General features: G+C 44.8%; 1 protein-coding gene across 7 annotated transcripts in view; it reads left to right on the top strand.

Annotated features, from left to right (window-relative positions):
- The window catches only part of AP-1gamma (adaptor protein complex 1, gamma subunit), a 104,510-nt gene that overhangs the window by 69,481 nt on the left and 14,040 nt on the right, over nt 1-20,989 (top strand). For all 7 annotated transcript variants that reach the window (XM_089580593.1, XM_089580595.1, XM_089580597.1 and 4 more), the window contains 5 exons: nt 1,845-2,013; nt 7,060-7,267; nt 10,149-10,250; nt 14,534-14,694; nt 20,067-20,165. In XM_089580593.1, coding sequence (XP_089436719.1) covers nt 1,845-2,013; nt 7,060-7,267; nt 10,149-10,250; nt 14,534-14,694; nt 20,067-20,165 — 739 coding nt within the window. The remainder of the gene's footprint in view (nt 1-1,844; nt 2,014-7,059; nt 7,268-10,148; nt 10,251-14,533; nt 14,695-20,066; nt 20,166-20,989) is intronic.

Raw genomic sequence — 20,989 nt, 5'->3', positions numbered from 1 at the left:
TGGCACTGCGTGGGGGTTTTGCCATTTGTTCAATGCACATTTCTTAACTAATACCTTTTAAATAACGCTGAGGCCAGGGAGGACAACAGCATGCTCATGCAAAGCTCTCATTTTCATATGGACTCAAAACTCCCTCCTTGCGTTATATTTATGGCCTTGCTTTATTCATGCAAACGTGATACTGCTTCTACAAGACTTGGACGAATTTGAAGTGTGGCAGCATAAAATATGAGAAATTAAAAGTAAATCATTATACATAATAAGATGATTATATCATGATACAGTAAAAGCACGTTAATTCGAACTTCAAGGGACCAGGAAAAATGTTCGAATTATCCGATGTTCGAATTATCGAATGGCCTCAAAAAAACTGACAAGAACCATTTGCATTACGGTATATGTACCGTATTTACTCGCGTAACTAACCCACTCGCATAATGAACCCACCCACCCCCGATTTTTGCCTAAGAATTTGAAAAAAAAAAAAAAAGCGTCAGTCGTTAACGCTTCCCTCCGTTTCGCACCGTCACGGCCCACAGCGCATTTCTTGGCAGTGCGCCAAGATGCTGGGCAGCGATAACACCGCGGTGCCTCTCGGCGTTAGCTCTAGTGCAAGGGGGGAAGCGAACTTGGCAAAGTGCCAGCGCTTGTCCTGCTGTGCAAGCCTCGTTTTCAGTACGTTCACCTTATCGGGCCATGGGCGATTGCGGCATCTGCCTCTCGTCCGAAGTCATAGCCTTTCGTGGGCGTTGTCTGGGACCGCGCCAACAGAACTTATCCGTGTTTCCGAATTAACAGGGCTCGAATTAACGAGTGTTTAGTTTTCGAAGCTGGTGCGGAAAAGAGGGTAGGCAGCCGCCACCGCGGCCGCCAACCCCTACCCTCCGGCGCCGCCGGCCGCTGCGCCGGTGATGGCGCCATTTAGGCTTTACCCACTCTTCCATCGTTTTATCTGGTTCCGTCTTCTTTCACCGTTTAGGACGTGCGCAGCCTCTAACTATGCGGGGGTGCTTTTTTTTTTTTTTTTTGGCCAGGTGCTGTGTGCCAAGCCGCCCCGGCCCAGACGCGGCGGCGCGTAGTTCGAGTTATCCGTAGCGGAACGGACTCGCTTTCGAGTTAACGGGCTTTTTTATACACAGATCTCTATGGAGCTTGGCCGGATCAAGTAGTGTAGTTCGAATTAACCGGAAATTCGAATTATCGAGGTTCGAATTAACGAGCTTTCGCTGTAGTAGGTATTTGTAAGCATTTTTTCTAAACCAACACCATTGTGTTTAGTAAGTAGCCAAATTACTAGACTTGATCCTCAGAGCCATGCTTCTACCATCAATTGATATAGTAAGGACACTAATATAGTAAAGATTTTCACTGGTTCGCGCGACTTTTATAGAAGGGTTCTATGGTATGTCTTGAAACTGTCAGCAGGTCATCTCAGGTGGTGCTGACTGCGTGCATCACATTATGATGTCAGAACCAATCACCACATGTAGTAGTTGCTACTCCAAGACCCATTTATCATTCCTGAAAAAGGGTTCGAATAAGTCATGAAACATCGGGACTCTTATCAAGAGCTCAGCAAGAGGTATTTTTCCTCCTATTAAGTTTTGCTTTGCCAGTCAGATTTCTACGACAGATGTTGATCTTTAGGATGTTGCCGTACCATTAGTGCCTTACCATTATCCTTGCTGACCGTGCTGAGCATCAACTCTGCATGCACTTGTGCTGTACCATATGTGTGCACTTAGTTTGTTTCAAATGTGGCAGTGGGAGCAACGGTATGCTAAAGTGTTCAGTTGTGTTTTTTGGCTGTCAGCTGGCTGTATAAGGACACCATGCTTGTACAGGGGTAGCCTACTGGAACGCATGCCCCCAATGGAGAGCCGATCTCTGGCCAGCTCAGCAGGGCTGGATAATGGCCAGGCTCGAGAGGAGGAGATCCTGCTTGACGACCAGGCTCACAGGGATCCTCGAAGTCCTCCCCCCACAACCACTGGTGCTCCGCCTGCAGAGTCGGTTAGGGCTTGCTTTTTTCCTTTGCCTTTTAACATTTTGCCTTGAAGGGCAACAGATAATGTGTTTTTGCACCCAAGTGCACAAGTACATGGTGGGCATAAATACATTTTCATTTTGCTCTTCTGTGCACCACCCAGTGGCTCCTAAGCCTTATTTTGCTAAGAATTATGCCCACATAAGAAAATTAACCTCCCATACACAGTGCACTGATGTACTGATTTCAGTGGAACTTTTATGATAGGATGCACTTTAGGTTTATCAACCCCATTGACATATTCTCTTATACCTTTAGAATCGCAAATGGCTTGCTCACAAGAGTAAAATATTGTACTTGAGTATCATATTGTAGTGCCGAGAACATCACAGACATTGTGAAATGGTTGCTGGCAATTTTGGTGAGCTCTTTTTTGTGGTGGCCATTTTTGTGGTGGTCATTAATTCTTTCCGTACCATGGGGAAAATGACCATTTTCTGAAGGTTTCAGTACATTTTTTTTTCTGTAAAAACTATTGCATTCAATATTGAATGCAATACCTAAAAACAGAGCTGAATAAACGTGCTTTCTATTAATGTACGTTTTAAACAACAAATTGCAGGTTGCAACAAAAAATTTTATTTGCTAAAGACGAGATTTTAGAAAAAAATTCAACAAAACTTGCAAAAACATGCTTGTATTTAAAAATAAAAATGTTAAAAATTTTCTGAAATATGCAAAATGTTTATTACTCTATTGGCCACTCTCTGCTAAAAAAAATCATTTCTATCTTGAATAGTATTTTTGCTACAAAACAATAACTGGAAACCCTATAGTTGTGCATCGGAGCGCGGCTGCCTGTGTTTCAGGCTGGTTTCCATCATCACCGATGTGAAAACTGAATCATCTTCAGAACCTTGCAACATTTTCAGGCTCGTTGTTGCACAGGACGTCTATTAAATCACTCGCAGACGAAATGGAGTCCTGAGATTTGCTGTCTTAGAGCGCGTGCCGCGCATGCGGTGGCTGCCAAGCGACTTTGATGGTACGGCATCTTCGGAGTGCGTTCAAAAAATGCCGTTTTGTAGGGGCAAAAAAAAAACTTATCGGAAACAAAACTTCAGTTCACCGGCTACAAGCCAGATGCGCATCGGGCCTGTAAGCAACGCGGAAGGCTCCAAAGTCGAGCGGCGAAGGCGTCATCTGTGGTCAACATGATGGGCAATGAGCGCAGGCCCGCGTCTTCATTTCTTCGCAGCGTGTTAGAAAGTGCCCCCTTGCGGGACAAAAGAAAACTACACCGGAAACAAAACTTTGTTTCCTGGCCTACAAACTACATCTGCAGCGTGGTCATTAGTAACGCAGAAGGTTCTGAAATCGGGGCATGAAATGATCGTTAGCGGGCTAACGATGTTCAATGGGCGCGGTATGGAAAGAGTTAAGGTGCCTAGAGCACTTTTCATCTTGAATTAAAATTCTGTTATTTCTGTTAAGCTCAAAATACCTGTAGGTTTTAGCCGACCAGTAGCGTCATTATCAGAAGTTACTTTCGGCATTAGGGGGTGTCTTTTTTATATAAGCAAGGTTATCATCTGCACTATTTCTCTGACACTGGCACAGCTCGGCTACTTGCTTTATTTGCCTGCATGACTACATAGTGACTATCAGTAAACTAGGTGTTTGTGAACAGTGAAAGAAATTACCTATTCTGACCACAGTAAATGCATTTCTGCTTCTGATTTACATCTGTATTTGCATACCTGCCATCTCAGTCACTGGTTTGGGTGAAGTGTTAGGGCAGTCTTTAAAAGGTAGTGTAAGCTTTGCCAGGCTCAAGAGTATAAAGTAGCGGATTACAAGTGTGCTTTAGGGGAATAATTACAGGTAGCATCTACAATTCCCAACCCATTTTTGAGACATGGCAGGACCCGGAAACTGGTCCAAATAATTGGAACAGTCTGAAAAATCTTGAACTGCAAAAAAAAAATCACCTTTCTGAGATAAAATTGGCTTGAGAAAGAAAATCTTGCCCTCTGTGGTTTTCAGATGATAACATGTTAGCTCGCATTTGATCCAGAGTTGTGCATCCATGGCATTTTGACCCCACGTGCTCATGGCACACCGCATGTTACCAGTACTGTTACCAGCAGGCCATGCCGCGAACCGTGTCAGGTGTGTCAGGAACAGACAAGCAATTCTGCACTACTGTGCCAAGATGTATGCCTCTTGCCATTACTCTACACACAGTACAAGCCTAGGGCCCTTCGTTTTTACGTTTCTTTTAATTTTTTCCCGGAATTTGTGGGGTTAAAAATTGGGCGATATTTTATGAGCTGAAATTCGAGTACAAACTGGGTTATGCGGCAAAAGGTTCCACAATTCCGGTCTTGGCGGGTTATATTTTGTAGCAAGAGACAATTTGTTATAAGGGCGTGTTTTGGGGCGGCGCATAAAATGCTGTATTTTTTGCACATTGTTTTGTAAACAATACAGAAATGGCAGGTTGTGCTACAAACCTTCTATTAAATCGGATTTTTTTTTCATTTATTTTAATTATTTCGCCACATACATTTTCAACTGTTGCGAAGCACTTCTGCATCTGTGAAACACTGACCTAGCTTTTTTTGTACACTGCAACATTCATTCAGCATAAATGCATTCACTTTAAAAACAGAAGAGCTTTGCAATAGGAGTAGCGCTTGATACAGCGATGCCAATGTGGCGTAGGGTCAGTGCCCATGCTTGTGCTTCGCGCTACCAAACCGTTCTGTTCAAACTTGGCCTGAAGTAAGCAGCGTCATGATTAGAAAGCATTAAAGAAGTTCAAAATGATTAGTGTACTGAAAACACTCCTCTGGATGTACAAACAAGATGTCTTCTAATTTCCCTGCAGTGTCTCCAGCTTTCTAGAAAGCTTATTTTCAGGAAAGAAATATGCTCGGGGTGCAAGAATCGGGTAAGATCGGGATCTAATGAAAACGAAGGGCCCTATACGTACAGTGTTCAATTTTTGATGAACAGACGCTGTGCAAAGCAAAGAAAGTTGGCTTCCTGGGCAACGATAGTTGGGCGGGCTGGGAGAGGGAATATGTGAATAGTGAGAGACTCTAGCAACCCCCCTCCCGCCCTCACATCCCCACACCCCACTACACGAGTGTAGTCGGCATCTGAGCCGCGACGAATGCTCCCTCTGTAGCGTAATCAGCCCGATGGTGCACTTATCTACGTAGGCTATTTCTTGCGCTGCCATCACTGCATAGGACCACAGTGAACAGGCCTAAAAAAGAAATGAGGCCAAAAAATTGCCCTGCCTATCAAAACCAATCCATGTGCTCATTAAATCCAGAATGGCGTATTTGTTGGCAGCTTAACTACGGCATTCATGCCCGCTCTCAACTTCATTAGTCCGAAAAATAGGTCGTGAGTATTTCATCTATTGCAAAAGTTTACAGTACAGCTGCTATGGTGGCTCAGTGGTTATGGTGCTCGGCAGCTGACCCGAAAGACGCTGGTTCGATCCTGGCCGCAGTGGTCGCATTTCAATGAAGACTAAATGCTGGAGGCCTATGTAGTATCACTGTCAGTGCACATTGCAGAACCTCAGGTGGTCGAAATTATCTGGAGTCTCCACTGCAGCGTCCCTCATAGCCCAAGTCGGTTTAGGACATTAAACCCTATAAAACAAAACCAGAAGTTTACAGTCCACTGCGCTGTTTGGATGAACGGTGCTGTAGACTGAACTTTTGCAGTGGATGTTACCTGTTCCTATGAGGTGCAAGGCAGCTCCCCAGTAAGGTACGAAATGTCACAGTAGATTATATGAGTCTAAAAAATTGGTTGGCTGCTATACTTGAGCACAGCCATTTTTTAGTTACAGATTTTATCCTAATTCAGAGCTTGGAAATTATTGACTGCCTCACTAGGGCTCTTGCTCATTCAGAAAGGCTGTACTGTTTGCTGTCATGGCTGTGAAGGTGTGCTGAACTGGATAATTGTAGTTATTCCCTAGCAGATGACATATTTACCAGTAGCTCATTTTCCAGACATGCTCACGTTGATTTGGCACTTCAGTGCCGGTGATGCCCTGACCTCTTAGTTTGACATATTGATCGTAAGTGTTGGACAGCTTGTGCCTAAAGAAGACTGTTTTTGACAACGACAACAGATGTAGTTAAAAGTGTGCAGTGTTGTATAGTTCTTACTTGCAGCCCTAAAATTGTTTACATCTTACATCTACCCAATCATTAATATCTGAGTGTTTATAGAAACTGTGTTTTCTCTCTGCCTGCTGTCCCATCCTTCACGCTATCCTGAAATGGCTGCACACACTAATGCACTTGATTTCATACACTTGTGCAAATCTTTAAGTCATGATATTGACCCAGATGCTGAGAGAGGCGGCTGGATTGGAATCATATTACCATTTAATGACAACTTTTCTGCTCTTTTGTTTAATGTTAATTGTTTAGGTGAATTGGTAAAAGAGTAGGGACACCAAATTTTTCGTGGCATGTTTTCTTCTTTGGAATGGCCTGTAAGGAATTTTCCCACGTGCTGAAAATAGTTTATAGTTGAATTTTTTTTTCCTCCCATGTTGCTTTGACGTCAACGACCAAGTGGTGGTAATGATGTCAAAGTTGTGTTTGTCACATGAGGCATGAGAAAACTGCGATGTAATTGCTGTTTTGTTGATTTAATTCATTACCATATCTACATTTCTGACCTTAAAAAAGGTTGGTTGCCTGATGAAAACAAGTGAAAAGAACACGAGATTTTAGGTTTGATTTGGTTTGGTTTATGGGGTTAAAACGTCCCAAAGCGATTCAGACTATGAGAGATGCCGTAGTGAAGCGCTCCGGAAATTTCGACCACCTGAGGTTCTTTAACATGCACTGACACCACAGAGTACACGGGCCTCTAAAATTTCGCCTCCATTGAAATTCAGCCGCTGCGGCCGGGGAGATTTTAAGCTCGGGCAAAGTTTCAGTGAACTGATCTATCTTGTGCCCTTGATATGGTTCCTCGTAATTCCTGATGAAGCAGTGGGGCTTAACACAATTTTTCTTTTCTAGAGTGCATTACTGGATCTTCTCGGAGGCGTGGCGTCACCTGCAGAAAGTACCAGCCCACGTCCAGCGTCAGTTCAGAGTGAAGGTGATGTGCTGGATGTGGGTGTGGCAACCTTAGAGGCAAGCAGTCCTCCAACCACGGCAGGCAGTGGCAGCAGTGACCTGCTAGACCTCTTGGGTGCTCTTGACCTTTCAGCTTCAGCATCAACACGTAAGTGAGCCATGGCAAAAAATGCACATAAGAAACATATTACTTCCAAAACAAGCCTTTGGCATAGGAAGCGTGGAACATATGCAGCCAGCCTCCGTGGTAGCTCAGGGGTTATGGTGCTCGGCTGCTGAGCTGAAAGACGCAGCTTGATTCCGGCCGCGGCGGTCATATCTCTATGGAACTGAAATGCTGGAGGCTTCTGTACTGTGTGTTGTCAGTGCACATTAAGGAACCCCAGCTGGTCAAAATTATGTGGACCTCTCCACTACGGTATCCCTTATAGCCCTGAGTCGCTTTGGGACACTCCATTTTATACATCAAGTACAACGCTGTTAAAGCTACGGAAGTAGTGCACAAAAAAAAATACAGAGAGGTGTATTACTCCGCGATGTTCTGTGGCCGTGTGCTCTAACGCGTCGCTCCAAAGAGTCGACAGGTAACTGGGGGTGCATGGGTTCAAATCCTCATGATAAAACTTTTTTTTTTCGCACATTTTTTTTCATCGCGAGTTGCATTTCGCGTGAATTGAATGAGAAATCTCGTTTTGTTCAGAATCGCTTGAATATTATGTCGTGTTCTGAAATGAACTGCATGCATCTGTTCATTTGATGCATACCGCGTTATTGTGAGCTGTCCGAAATTCATTGTCAATGAGCTCGCTCCGGCTTTTGGTCAGCAGTGTCGGTTTTCTTCCCGATCCTGCAGCATTGTGACTATACTTTTTAGATGCGAGCGAGAGATTTGTGTGAAAAGATGATGTTCATTCGTTAGGTTTAATTTAATTAATTAATTAGTAGTCAGCTTGGTTTCTCTTTTTTGCTCTGAAGAAGTCAGCAGCGCCTTGCACGAATCCTGTTGCACTGCTCTCAGCATGTACAAGGATCAAACGGGCCTCTTTGCCCGAAGTCACAGTCAATCCCGTTGTTAAATCTTTCAGGAAGGCATCCTGAGCTGACTTCACAGTCTTGTCCTGCCAGACATTTTTTTTTGTGTGCCCTGCGTTGACCCAGGTTTCATCTAGGTAGATGATGCACCTATAAAATCGAAACAACCAAGTGCATCAGTTAATTCTTGTAAGTAAACAAACACACTGCAGCATGTAAGTAAGCAATGCACTGCAACAAACACACTGCTGACCACTGTCTCACAAACAGCCGCTCAAAGACAATCGAGAAAAATAATTATCTCGGCTTTATTGCTCCCTTGTTCGTGCTTATATTTCGCGCCCAGGCAGCATTTGGTAGCCAGTTTATATTCAGTTTATATGTAGCGTTTTGTGGTTAGCGATGCTAAACTGCCGGCCATTTTTTTTTTTCTCACACTGAGCAGACATTCAGTTCACTATTCAAACCTTTTTCTTTTTTCTTACTTGGGATTTGGGAACCCTGTTGTCGGTAGAAATTGTCTGGGTCTTTGGGTTAAAGGGGGGTCGCATTAATGTTTTTCTGTATATTCAATTTAGTAATGTTCTTGCATTAGTACTTCTGTGCATTTTAGGGGTGCAGCATTTCGGAAGGTGATGTGTACATTTGTCACTTGAAGGTACACTGAGGACAAACTGAAGTTGACCAGCATTGATAGGAGCTTTTAAAAGCTAGAAAAGGTAGGAAATTAACCCCGATTTACTTTGTTAAGCTATATGTAACTAAGGTGTACTAGCACAGTCACTTTACTTTGTGCATCTTCATTAATCTTGGCGATTGTGCTGCAGGGGTTAAATTGGGGGTTAAATTTAGGGTGATTAATTTTATTGATGTGGAGAAAATGCGAAAGCATGCACCCTTTCGAATCAGCTAAAGCAGTAATGAGGAGGACATCATAGGCTTTCGTTACATCCATGTCTTTCGTTATATTCAGGTTTTTCGTTCTATCTGAGTCTTTTATCTCCCACCTCTTTCCTACAAGAGGAAAGGGGAGATTTGTCTATTTTGCTACTTGTCAACTGTGGCAGGTGGCTCTTTCGTTAATTAACCTGCACACAAGACGGCTTTTTTGCTAGCGAGACACTTAGTCCAAATGCGAATTCGGTGCGCAGGCACTTCGTTTTTTACTCTGGTTTTGGTTTTTGGATGCATTGCACATGGATGGAATTTGATGAAGACGGCGACACGCAAAGCATAGCGCAAAAGCATAGCGCGCGGGATGTTTGGCTGTGGCGATAGTCACGAAGTAGCACTCCTGACTCGCATCGTGGCGCTGGTGCAGTGGTCTAATGCAGTGGCCAACAAAGTAGATCTGTTCACGTCGCTCTGGGTTCGAAACCCACTCGCGGCTGAAAAGTGTTTTGTTTTAGTTTATTTGTGCTCCTAGGCTTCATCCCCAGACAAGACGGTTTTTTTGGTAGCGAGCCACTTGGTGCTAGCATACTAAAGAATGAAGTGCTCGGATGTCAAGACAGTTACGTGAGCACAGATCTCCATGGCTGGTCTGCAGTGCCATTCACTTCCTGGCGGTGATCATGGAGTCCTTTTTGGTCTTGACATTATAAGTTTTAATAGAATGGGGGAAAAGTTTTAATCCAACTTTTATCCGCAATAAATGCATCTTTTACTGCTGGACAAACATCAGAATTGCTAGAAAGAGCCATAGAATCTATTTTTCCTCATCTATCCTCAGTGTCCCATTAAGCATGAGCCTATTATGTATTCTCAGTCTGCTAACCTTGCCAAATAGTTAACGACCTCAGAGGCATTGTCACCTGCATGTGAGGTGTACTTTTCTAGAGTAGTTCTGTAGGTTAGTTCCATGGAAGCTGCCTGCTGCTAGCCGGTACTACTACTGCTTATGGCACCCTTCTAACCATGGCATGGTTATTTGACAGTACTCTTAATAGTAAAAAAGCAAAAGTGGTTTGCCTTGCAAATTTTGCTTTTTTGTGCAGCTCCAACAGTGGCAACAACAACGCTCATTTCATCCCTGGGCAACCTGGCAGCAGTTCCTGATGGCTTTGTGGGCAGACCACCAGTTCTACCTACCACAAATGGTATGATGGTTTTATGCATGTTATGACAAGTTTTTACACCACTTGAATAATTAACTAGTTGCAGCATCTTCGAAGGAAACTGCAAATTTCCTTCATTCGTTGCATTTTCATTTCTTTATTCCAGTTTTTCGCGCAATACAAAAAACTGAGGACGGCGAGAAAAAAGCAGTGTTCCACCACTGCTTGACAGGCCTCGCCACCCCTGAATGTTGGCAGCAGCACATGATGCACGAAACAAAAATACAGACATTGACTGACATATGAGCATTAAGGGGTAAAAAATTGAAACAACACTCGGTACAAAATAACTCGGCATGACAGCAACATATAGACGAACAGGTCATATATTGATAGTACCAGTTGCTACTGTAGAAATAGAGAGACTACATTCTTATACTATCACAAACAGCATTTCGAGCGTGGTGCTTTCCAGCAAAAAATAAAGTTTTAGTTAACAGTGCTATTAGATATACAGGTTGCGAATAGAAGACAGTGACATGGTACTAAGTTCATTAGACAAAGATTAGACAAGACATTAGACAAAGCATTATCTTGAATTCCCCCTGCATGAGCCAGAAGCCACCTTTTGTGGAAGCTGCACTTGTGCTTTATTGCTTGTGAGTAGGTATGTGTGAATAGCGAGTTTCCAGTTCAAAGCTAATGCGAAGTGAATAGTTATTCTGTTCGAATAGTTTTGATGCCAAGCGAATATTTTCAAACCAAAGTGAATAGTTTGTGACGGGAAATGCAGAAGCAAAGAAAGAGAGGCAATTGATTAGAGCCAAATAGTATACGCTGAAAGATGGGGTATGCAGAATTTCTAAGGCAACTGAATTAAAAATGAAACAAAAAATATGCTTTCAAACTTGTCTTAGACAATGTACAAGCAGCGGCAAGCCAAAGTGCACTAAGCACCATAGCCTCAAGCCCTTACCATGCGATTGGGTACATGCTGATCCTAGATCTTAAATATAAAAGTCGCTGGAAGATTTTTTGGATGCTGAAATTTCGGACACAGTTCATGCTCCACACTTGCGTGGAGAGGAGATTCATGCAGAATCGCGTGTTCATCCTGCTGCCAGAGGAATGGTCTGAGTCGTGCGTTAGGTGAAAGTCGAAAGATGTTGGTGAAGCCACTGTGCAAGCGCCGGAAGTGGAATGTGGCATGCGGCACACCATCATATACCAATCAGAGGATGCGGTATGCTGGATTTCTTGGATGGGCCCTTGCATAGATCAACCTTGCAACATTACGCGTTGTGCTGCTCCAGATGGAGGTGCGTTGTCAGCATGGGCCAGCACAAGGCGCAAGGAGATGCCAGCGTGCTCTCTTGCCCCCGCGCAAATGCGCCACTGTGCGAAAAAAGGCATGGGGGGCACATATCCTTGGAGGGGGCAGGTTTAAGGTATTCTTCTGACGTGAATAATAATACTTTCGTCTTAATATGTGAAGAAGGATCGCAGAAGCTCGGGGGAGGCATAGCCTATGCTAGGATAGTGAACGCAAGAATATTGTGGTGCTCTTCAAAGTGCAGGCTGTGCACCTGCATCAAAACATTTCGCGGTGCCATCTCTCTCACTGCGATACCTAAAATAACTGGGGTTTCACCTCTCATCTAATTTCATCCATCGAAGGGTGTCAGCAATAAGTGGGTGTGTGTGAATATTTCGAACGCGAATCGAACATGTTTGATATTCGGTTTGTATTCAAGAATTTCCAAATTTTCGAAAATTTCCGAATACTTGCCAGCGATCGTATACCATGCAGACTTTCATAAATTTGCTGGGGGTAAAACTACAATGTCTGGGCACATTATCGCACGATCGAGCTTGAAGTTCCAGGAAAGCAATACAAAGGTCCTGTTCCCCTTTTTCTCCATTATTTATAGTGTGGACCGATCACATTCAGACGCCGCTAGGCTTGACCTCTTGTGAAATTCCGCAAGTAGGTTTTCCCGCATATCACATGCTGTGAACAAGATGGCCGGTGACTAGCTTCAAACAATTGCTACATGAAAGTTTTTTTTTTATCCTTGGGTAATATGCTACACACTTAATGCCCACACCCATGATATTCGTCCTGTTGCCTTCATAACTCTTCTAGCGTGAGGTCTGCCACCTCATTTTGATCAAGTATGATATGTACGAAAGCCCACGTGCGGAACTTTGCATGAGGCTCCCGAAGGGTTGAGCTGAGGTGTCTCATCAGAGCAAGTGATGTAGCCTTAAGTGGGCATAGCAGTTGGCATGACAACAAACGGAGGGCCCCTGTCGCTAGGCCAGGAAGTAGCCTGGCTGCGTAATTTGTTTCTGAGCTTTGCTGCTCGCCTGTGGCAAAGGCAGCTGTTGGCTCGCACATTCGCCGGCAGTCCAATCCCAGCTCCGCGCCACTTTCGGATGCCGACTGGTGCGTCGCGTGTCAGTTCTTTTTCATTTTTAGAAGCAATCTCACCATTCCAATGCTAGTGTGCGTCTTCCCTGTCTTCCAGCACGCTGAAACTGGGTGCTCGTCACAGGCATATAGGCGTTAGCGCGATGGAGCTACCTCATGTGGCTGTACCACATTTTCTAAATCGTCCTTCGGACAACCCGGTCATTTCTTTTGGTTCCTTGAACTCCGAATTAATGAGATTTTATTAGCCATCATGGTATTTTTTGTTGCATATCTTGTCATTTTATGGATTTTATTTTCCATGACCACATTACAGGTTGGATACTGTTGTGCTGTCTAATCAAGCAGCATGCATTTCTGTGCATATCGTGTTTTTTTGTACGGTGCCGAGTCAGTCTAGATTTGTTTGTTTCATTTGCAAAAACCACTCACTATTTTGAAAAAAAAAAATGTGCAACAACATTTGCTGAAATCATTTTCTGAAATAGTATTCAATTCAATTTGATATTTGAAGCAATTTTTTCTTCATATTCGTATTCGATTCGTGTTAGAAAATTTCAGTATTCGCACACCCCTAACAGTAAGGTAATGTCAGCTATGAAGTTTGTGTCTAGCGACACCGCGAATATGAAAGCCAACGCCGCTGGAGTGCTCTCCTCAGACACGGCAGTTTTGCATTCTTATCTTTTTCGTCATCTTCATCTTTCGGTTCATCTGTGGGGCGGGCCTAGTGGAGTTCCCGCAGTGGCGTGTTTGCTTTTGAATGTTGGCTTTGTCCCATATCAATCGCGCTCCTCAACGCCATGTTGTAACTGTGCAGCCGTTGAAGGCAGAGTTCATGGACACAGCCGCCACACTGTGTGCATGATGCGTGCTGACAACCAGAGCGTTGCAATTGCGCAAAAGCATCAGAGCGTACATAAAACCATCAATTGCTTCTTCCAGCAGCTCGTTTTCCTCACTTCTAGAACTAAAAGTACTATATAGCCTGGTTATAGCGAAGCCATTTATAGCAAAATGGCAGTTAGAACGAAGAAATTCCAATTTACCGTTCTCATTTTTGCAGTGCGATCGATAGACTTTTACGCAGCAGTATACGGTAATCACAAAGTTTGTCCCGTAAAGGTAGCGCATTACCGCAACAAAATTTTTTACCTGGGGGATCCAATTTTTTTTACTGTAGTGCCTCTGCCTTGGCGCCATCCGGGGTACGAAAGATCATTATGTTGGAAGTGTCTCACCGCAACGAGCATGTCACCGATGTATGTGATTTTACTCTCATTCACCATGGCTTCTATGTAGTCCTTGGGTTTAGAGTCATTCACCCTGAGATTGTAGTTCAGCAGTTGGAAAATGATCGTGAATCTTCCCTTGGTCAGTTTCACAAAGTTTTGCTTCCTTGGTGAGGTCTTTGGCCCGGTAGGTGCGGCGGTGGAACTCTGAGTTTTTGTATTGTCGGCCTTGACAAATGCTGTTCTTGCTGCTGGCAGCCATTGGGTTTTTTGGGCATGTGTGGCACTGGTTTGCAGTTAGATGTGTGATGAACGTCACTGTTAACTTCTGCAGTAGTTGTACCAAAACTTTACTGCTGTCATTGCCTTAGTGACAGTGTAAATGTCTCATGAATTTTAAAAACTTCTTTATTTTAGCTGCCCGTTGGTTGCATTTTATTTTCAACAATGCAGCAAGCACCATCTAAATGTAATGAAAGTGACAAGAGATCAAAACACTGGAAGAGCTGACAGTCAAGTTATATGGTTCATTTAAGATGTTCCCTTTCCCTGTCTACAGGATATAAAAGAGCTGCTTTCTGTTTTGTCTCTGCTCTGCATTAGTTGGGATCTCTCTTGTGTGTCTTATGCAAATATGGTGCGCATTATAACTCATGCAGGCATTCCACCAATGACAGTGTTTGAGAAAGATGGCCTCAAGTTAGACTTTGCTTTCGAGAAGGAACCGTCAAGCCCACAGACAGCAGTGATTCACCTGACAGCCATCAACCTCTCCTCCTGCCCCATGACGGATTTCCTTTTCCAGGCAGCTGTCCCAAAAGTAAGTTGGAGGCAGGCTGCCAGCTTTCTACTTAGTGTACCATGCACTTGGTTCACAATTATTTAAGCTATTGATTAAAAAAAGGATGTGATTTTGTCTTGGGAATAAAGAACTTGAGACTGTCTCAGTTATTTCCTGTGGTTGACATTGCCAAGCAGTTACATGCAATCCTGTCCCCAGTGGTTCAGATATCATCATTTTCAGCTGCTGGTGGGCATAATAGGTTTCTCCTGGTGCTCTCAAATTGCCCCTCTCATACCAGCTGCGACTGCCCTATCCCAGTGAACTTCCCAGTTTCTTCACTTCACCCGAGTGTTTGTCACCTCTAGCTGAACTTCCCTTTGGTGTCTGGTCTGTCACTCTTGAGTTGGCCAGTTATGTGCTCTGGGCATTGTATTTCATGATCAAGTTCATTTTCCTCACCTTTATTTCAGCTAGACTGCCATCAGCTCACGCTTGTCCTGTAATCCACGTTATTCTCTCTTTGTTCTGCAGTGTTAGCCTCATCAGTTTCTCTCTGATCACTTATTGATTTAATGATTGTGTTGTAGTGGGGGGCTGCACATTACTTTAGAATGTTGTTGCTGTTAGTTAGTTGGAACATGGGAGAAGTACGCTGCAACAAATGCTTGGTTTGGGCTTGTTGGTTCAAGTTTCTTGTAAACAAAGTATAAAAAAAGAAAAGCACAACACATCAGACGGGGCTGGCACTAGTGCCGTCTCTTATGTCGTCCTTGTCTTTTTTGCGATTTGTTTGCAAATAGAAGTAAGTGTGCTGTCAGCAGTAGCACATGATGAATGTCAGCAAATCTGCGCATGCTGACAAGCTAAAAAAAACATGCCACAGGTGTTACAGTAAAATCAAGTCATCTCCTGATAATTCGGATTGCCACCGGAGCCCTGCCAAACGTGCATAAAAGTCTGACATCAGAAGCTTGTTTATTCGGATGCCTCAGACCTGGCGTCATTTAATACAGTCAAACCCACTTTTAACAATAGTGGTTATAACAATGCTGTATAAATGCATGTGAAGGCCGCACCCTGTTTTCCCCGAAGGAATAAATTTAAAAAAAAAACAAAGATCCCTGTAAGGGCCACACTCAAACTTTCCATGACCCACGCAGGAATAGATTTGAAATGCACGCGCCGTGGCCTCCGCGATCGGCTTTGGCTGTGAGCAACGATGCGCTTGATCGCGGAGGCCTTGCCATGCACACAGGAGCTTCCTGGTGCCATCCATGGATGGCGCCCGAGGGCGCGGGTAATCATGATGATCAACTTTTTCCTCCGCCACGAGCTCCTGCTGTCCATATCAGCATCAGTATCACCAGCTCCAGCTTTTTGTGGCTGTCAAAGGCACGGTAGTCTCGATGGCATGTTAGCATTTTAGTTCACCGTTGTTGTGGCTTTCATGTGCTACCACCGAGCGTTGCAGTTTTAGCACAATGGGCAAGCACCTTACTAGCTACATGGCTGGGATTTTGCTCTCAAAAACGGCAAGCGTGTGGCGGGAAGGAAATTCGACTTGGCCAAGAAGTGCTTCTGGCGATGGTGCAACCAAAAGGATGCATTGAGGAACGCAAAATGCGACAAGCTTGCTTTCCAAGGCAAGCCGTGCAATTCTGCAAACTGGAAGAAGAGCTGCTCTGCTTTGTCTAGTGCCCTGGAACTACCGTATAGTGCGGAATATAGGCCGAGGTTTTTCCTGAAAAATATTACCTAAAGGTCACCCCTCGACTTATATACCGGCCTTTGGCACAAACTGAATAGTCGTCTGGCAACATGTGCGAGCCGCGGACATTTTGGCATCCGTATCGTTATCGCTTCCATGTTGACGATTCTTTCCTTCCTCTTTGTTGACCAAACGTTGACGGTAATGCTCGCGTGCACTGCAGACGGCAGAAAGCTGCCCCCATATATAATCTTCAAGCGGAAGACACTGCCGAAAGAAGCTTTCCCGCGGGACGTTATTGTTCGCGTGAACGAAAAGGGCTATATGAACGAGGCCCTCATGGTGAACTGGATTAATACCGTCTGGAATCGACGACCTGGCACACTCTTGCGGTGTCCGAGCATGCTCGTGTTGGATGCCTTTCGTGGGCACTTGACCGCCGGTGTGAAGCAGGCGCTCCGCGACGGGAGGACAGAGCTCGTTGTCATTCTGGGGTTCATGACTTCAACACTTCAGCCACATGACGTCGTGCTGAATAAAGCCCTTCAAAGACAGCGTGCGTGAACTCTATAATCAGTGGATGGCGGGCGACAACCCAAAGACTCCCACCGGCCGGCTGCGCAGGCCGCCTCTCGCCACTGTGGCCACCTGGATGCCTCAGGCTTAGCGCCCGCTGCCCGACAATATGGTGGTGCGGGCATTCAAGAAATGTTGCATTAGCAACTCGTTGGACGGTACCGAGGACGACATGCTGTGGGAAGCAGCCAGCGCGATGCAGTCGTCTTCGGACAAGAGCTGAGACAGCTCGAACGAATGAAGAGGCAACGAGTCTGGTGGCACCAGTGAATAAAACGAAGTTTTGTGCCTCATAATTTTTATGTTGACTTTTTTGTTTCAAGGTAAGGGGGTCGACCTATATTCCGCCTCGACCTATATTCCGCATTATACGGTATGTGATGGAAGCATGGGAAAACGGCTACACGTTGACAGTGGACATTCTGCGTGACTTCTTATGGGATGAGCATGCACCGGAGAACAGCACCAGCTCGTAGTCTGAAGACTTCGCGAGTGACGACTGAACGTAGAATAAATGCCGCTCATTCCCTGATTGGTGTGTTTTTACTTTTTTTTATTTCGAACATCGCGTGAATGGGCCGCACCCTGAAGATTGGCCCTCAAATCTGGAAAAAAAAAAGTGCGGCCCGTACACGCGTTTATACGGTATATCACATATAGCAGTGGTCTGTCGCAGCATCGTCAGCTTTACCATGTATTCTATGCTAAAATAAACCGCTTATAGCAATGCTGTCACAGCACGTTACCGGTTATAAAAATTAAATCTGGTCATTGAGTGTCAACCTTAAAAGAAACAAAAACATGGAAATGCTACAACCGCACCAGCAAAACCACTCTTTCAACACAAAAGCATGTGTGTTTGGAGTTGACTGATGGACCGAGCTGGCGTAGCAACGCCGCAAAAGTGAAAGAACTGTGACCATGCACTCGGAGATACCACCACCGGGCATGCCGAGGATGCTTGCCTGTCACAGCAACGCAGGCAGGAGAAACAACGGATGCGTTCCTCGGTGCAAAAAGCCAATGCAGAGAAGAAAGTAGGAAGCATGGTAGGGAGCCTTGCTGAAGCAGTGCATTAACATTTCTGAGGGGTGCGCCGCTCACAGAAAGAAATGCGCTGGCACGTTTGTTTGTTTTCTTGTTGTTTTTGCTTTCTGCCCCACGTCTGGCACCGACAGTGCGTGCGTTGTCCCATCTTCCCCTGTTCTTCGCTAACTTCGCCACGATCCCCACTTCGCCGATTTCGCATGTCCTAAGGGCAGGCGTCGCCACGTCAGGCGAGCTGCTGCGTTGCTGCATTAGCCACGCGCGCCATGCGTACTCCTTAATCAGTCGGTGCGGTGCACGCGCATTGCCAGCATGGCTTTTCTCTTGTCAGCTGTCACCGTACTCTTGGTTCAGAAAGGTCCTTGGAAAACCCGTAAGAATTACTCCCTGAAAGTGCGCCTGATGCCAGTGATGCGGAGGCGCGCACGAAGCTCCCCGCTGACAATGCAGTCATGACAAATGAAGATCTCGCCAATGAGGCGATCATGGCAGCTGTCACTGGCGTGGAGAACAGTGAACAGGAACCTTTTCAAGCTGTGGTATAATAGTAAAAGCTCATAATTTGGCATACATTAATTCGAAAATCTGGATGATTTGAACTGCCAGCACAGTTCTGTCCAACGCCTATGTGCGTTTATAACGCTTGCTAATTTGGATGTACTGGTGTTGCACCGGTTAATTCGAATGGGGCTCCCAATGGGAGGCTGCACACAGGTGTGGCTGGCGCGGCAAGTAATTGACAAAGTAGCCCTGTTAAAACCTGAATTTTATGTTGCAGAGTCATTCATGCACCTGAGACGTGCGTACAATGCCAGGCATGACGACAAATGCACGGCCTATCCTTGAAATCTGTCAGACTGCGTAGTTTTGGTTTCGCTTTTCGGAGCTTCGCACAAGCCCTTAGCAGCCAGCTGAGCCCTGCTGTGCGCCGTTTCGGGCGCTAATTGGCCCGATTGCATTTGTCCACGTGGTTCTTTCTCCAGTTCGTCCAGTGGACCGAAACTGCGCTCGTCACGTGTCATTCGCTGCAGTGAAGCCTCCTCACACGCGACGCTGGCACTTGTGAGAGGTGTGACGCAGTACCGGTGGACCTTCAGTGCTACCACTTTGCACCGTGAGGATAGTAGGGGAGGCCCTTACGACTTTTGAGCAGTTCTGCTTTGACGCTTCCAAGAGTATGCATGCTATAAATAGCATTTATGAAAATGTGAAAAAAAAATAATAATAAACAATCATCACTTCGTTCTGAGCTCAAAAGCAAGCAACCATTGTCCAGTCTTTCACCGAACAAATATATCATGATGGAATCAGTTCTTGTTAGTTTTTTAGGATCATTTGATAATTTGAACGTTTTTCTGGTCCCCTGAAGTTCGAATTAACGAGCTTTTACAGGCATTAGAACAATCAAGCCCCTCCGGGTCTTTCCGGTCAGTAAATGCTCTAAAGTTTGTCATATTTCCTTTTTTTTTTTTGGCACGACCCGGTTATAACAATTATCAATTATAACAATGGTATTTTCATGGCACTTCAATATTGTTATACGTGGGTTTGATTGCATGGGCACATATTTCACCGTAGCGGTGGCCGAGAGGTCTGAGCATCCGCCTTGCATGCGGGAGGTGCGGGAGTAGGCCCCCATGCCGCCGGGTACCCACTGGTGACACAATGGGTACAAGCTTTCCTTTGGCCTGTTGCTTAGCTTATATGGAGTGAAGTGCCTAAAAAATGGGTCTTTTACCCCCCCCCCCCCCTTGTATAGATGAAAATACCTTGTGCCATGGCGTCTTTTGGCCAAAGCTGCCCCTGCGCCATAAAAATTCATCATCATCAATATTGACACATATTGAAGGCTGTTGGGTTTCCTTGAGGTAAAAAAAGTTTGAGAACCCCTGCCCTAGCCATTGGCAATTAGAATTGCTACTTTTGTTGAGCATTCACCATGTTCGCTTCCTATTCGGTGTGTTCACGTGTATCAATGGTGTTGCATCACTTGTGCAAAGGCAGCAAAGCAAAACACACAGCGTCTTTGGTTATCTAGTAGATATTGACAATAATGACATGCTTTTATTGTACGCAGACATTCCAGCTGCAGATGCTGCCACCAGATGGCTCTGTAGTACAACCCAACAGTTCAGGATTTGTGAAACAAACCATCAAGGTGACAAGCCCTCAAAAGGTAGGTGCATACTTTTTTTTTGCTTAGTGTAAATAATGGTCATTTAATTTTTATCGTTTTTTTCCTTGTTTTATGTAATAAAGGCTCTGTTTTTAATAGCGTGTACCAGATAAAGGAAGTATTTGACAGAGGACTTTGTCCTAATAACGTGGATAGCTCTTAAGGTTGCTGTGGTATTAAAGGTGCGCTAAAAAGGAATCTGAACTCGTCTTTTTTACTGCGGGAACTCGATCTGCACGTTCCAAGCATTCTTAGAAACTTCAAATTATTGTCCTGTGTGGCCGATTTCCCTTATTTAAATCGGATTAAAAGTCCCGGCTCCCACCTTTTTTTTTTTTTTTAACTCGCCCCTGAAAGTTGGAGGAGTAAACTAACGCGTGGAGTGCCTTTCAGGCAGTCGCGTGGCAGCTTCGCTTTCACTTTTATTTTGTTTTTTAGGTTTCTGTGAATAAATAGATTCAATCAGAGACTACATAGCTGCAAATTAGGCCCATGGAAACAAAAATACGCGTGGCCTCTTTGCTTTCGCCGATGGCAGAGTGGTAAGCCGCCATGGGACTGGCCGAAAGGTTTTTTGGCTCCTACCGTCAGCAGTGAGTTCAAAAAAAGGTGGGAGCCGGGACGTTTAATCGGATCTAAATTTGGGAAATCAGCCGCACAGGATAGTGATTCGAAGTTTCTAAGAATGCTCGGAACGTGTAGGTCGAGTTCGCACAGTAAAAAGGCGAGTTCAGATTCCTCTTTAGTGCACCTTTACGGCAGCTTATGCAACATTCTGCTCATTTTTCTTATGTTCCTTTCACTGGGCTGTTAAAGCTGAATCT

This window comes from Amblyomma mixtum, chromosome 3 (genome assembly GCF_055824585.1).
Source record: "Amblyomma mixtum isolate Tamu chromosome 3, ASM5582458v1, whole genome shotgun sequence".
Classification (NCBI taxonomy): domain Eukaryota; kingdom Metazoa; phylum Arthropoda; class Arachnida; order Ixodida; family Ixodidae; genus Amblyomma; species Amblyomma mixtum.
Note: the sequence above shows the minus strand (reverse complement) of the source record. Positions and strands in the feature narration are given on the sequence as shown.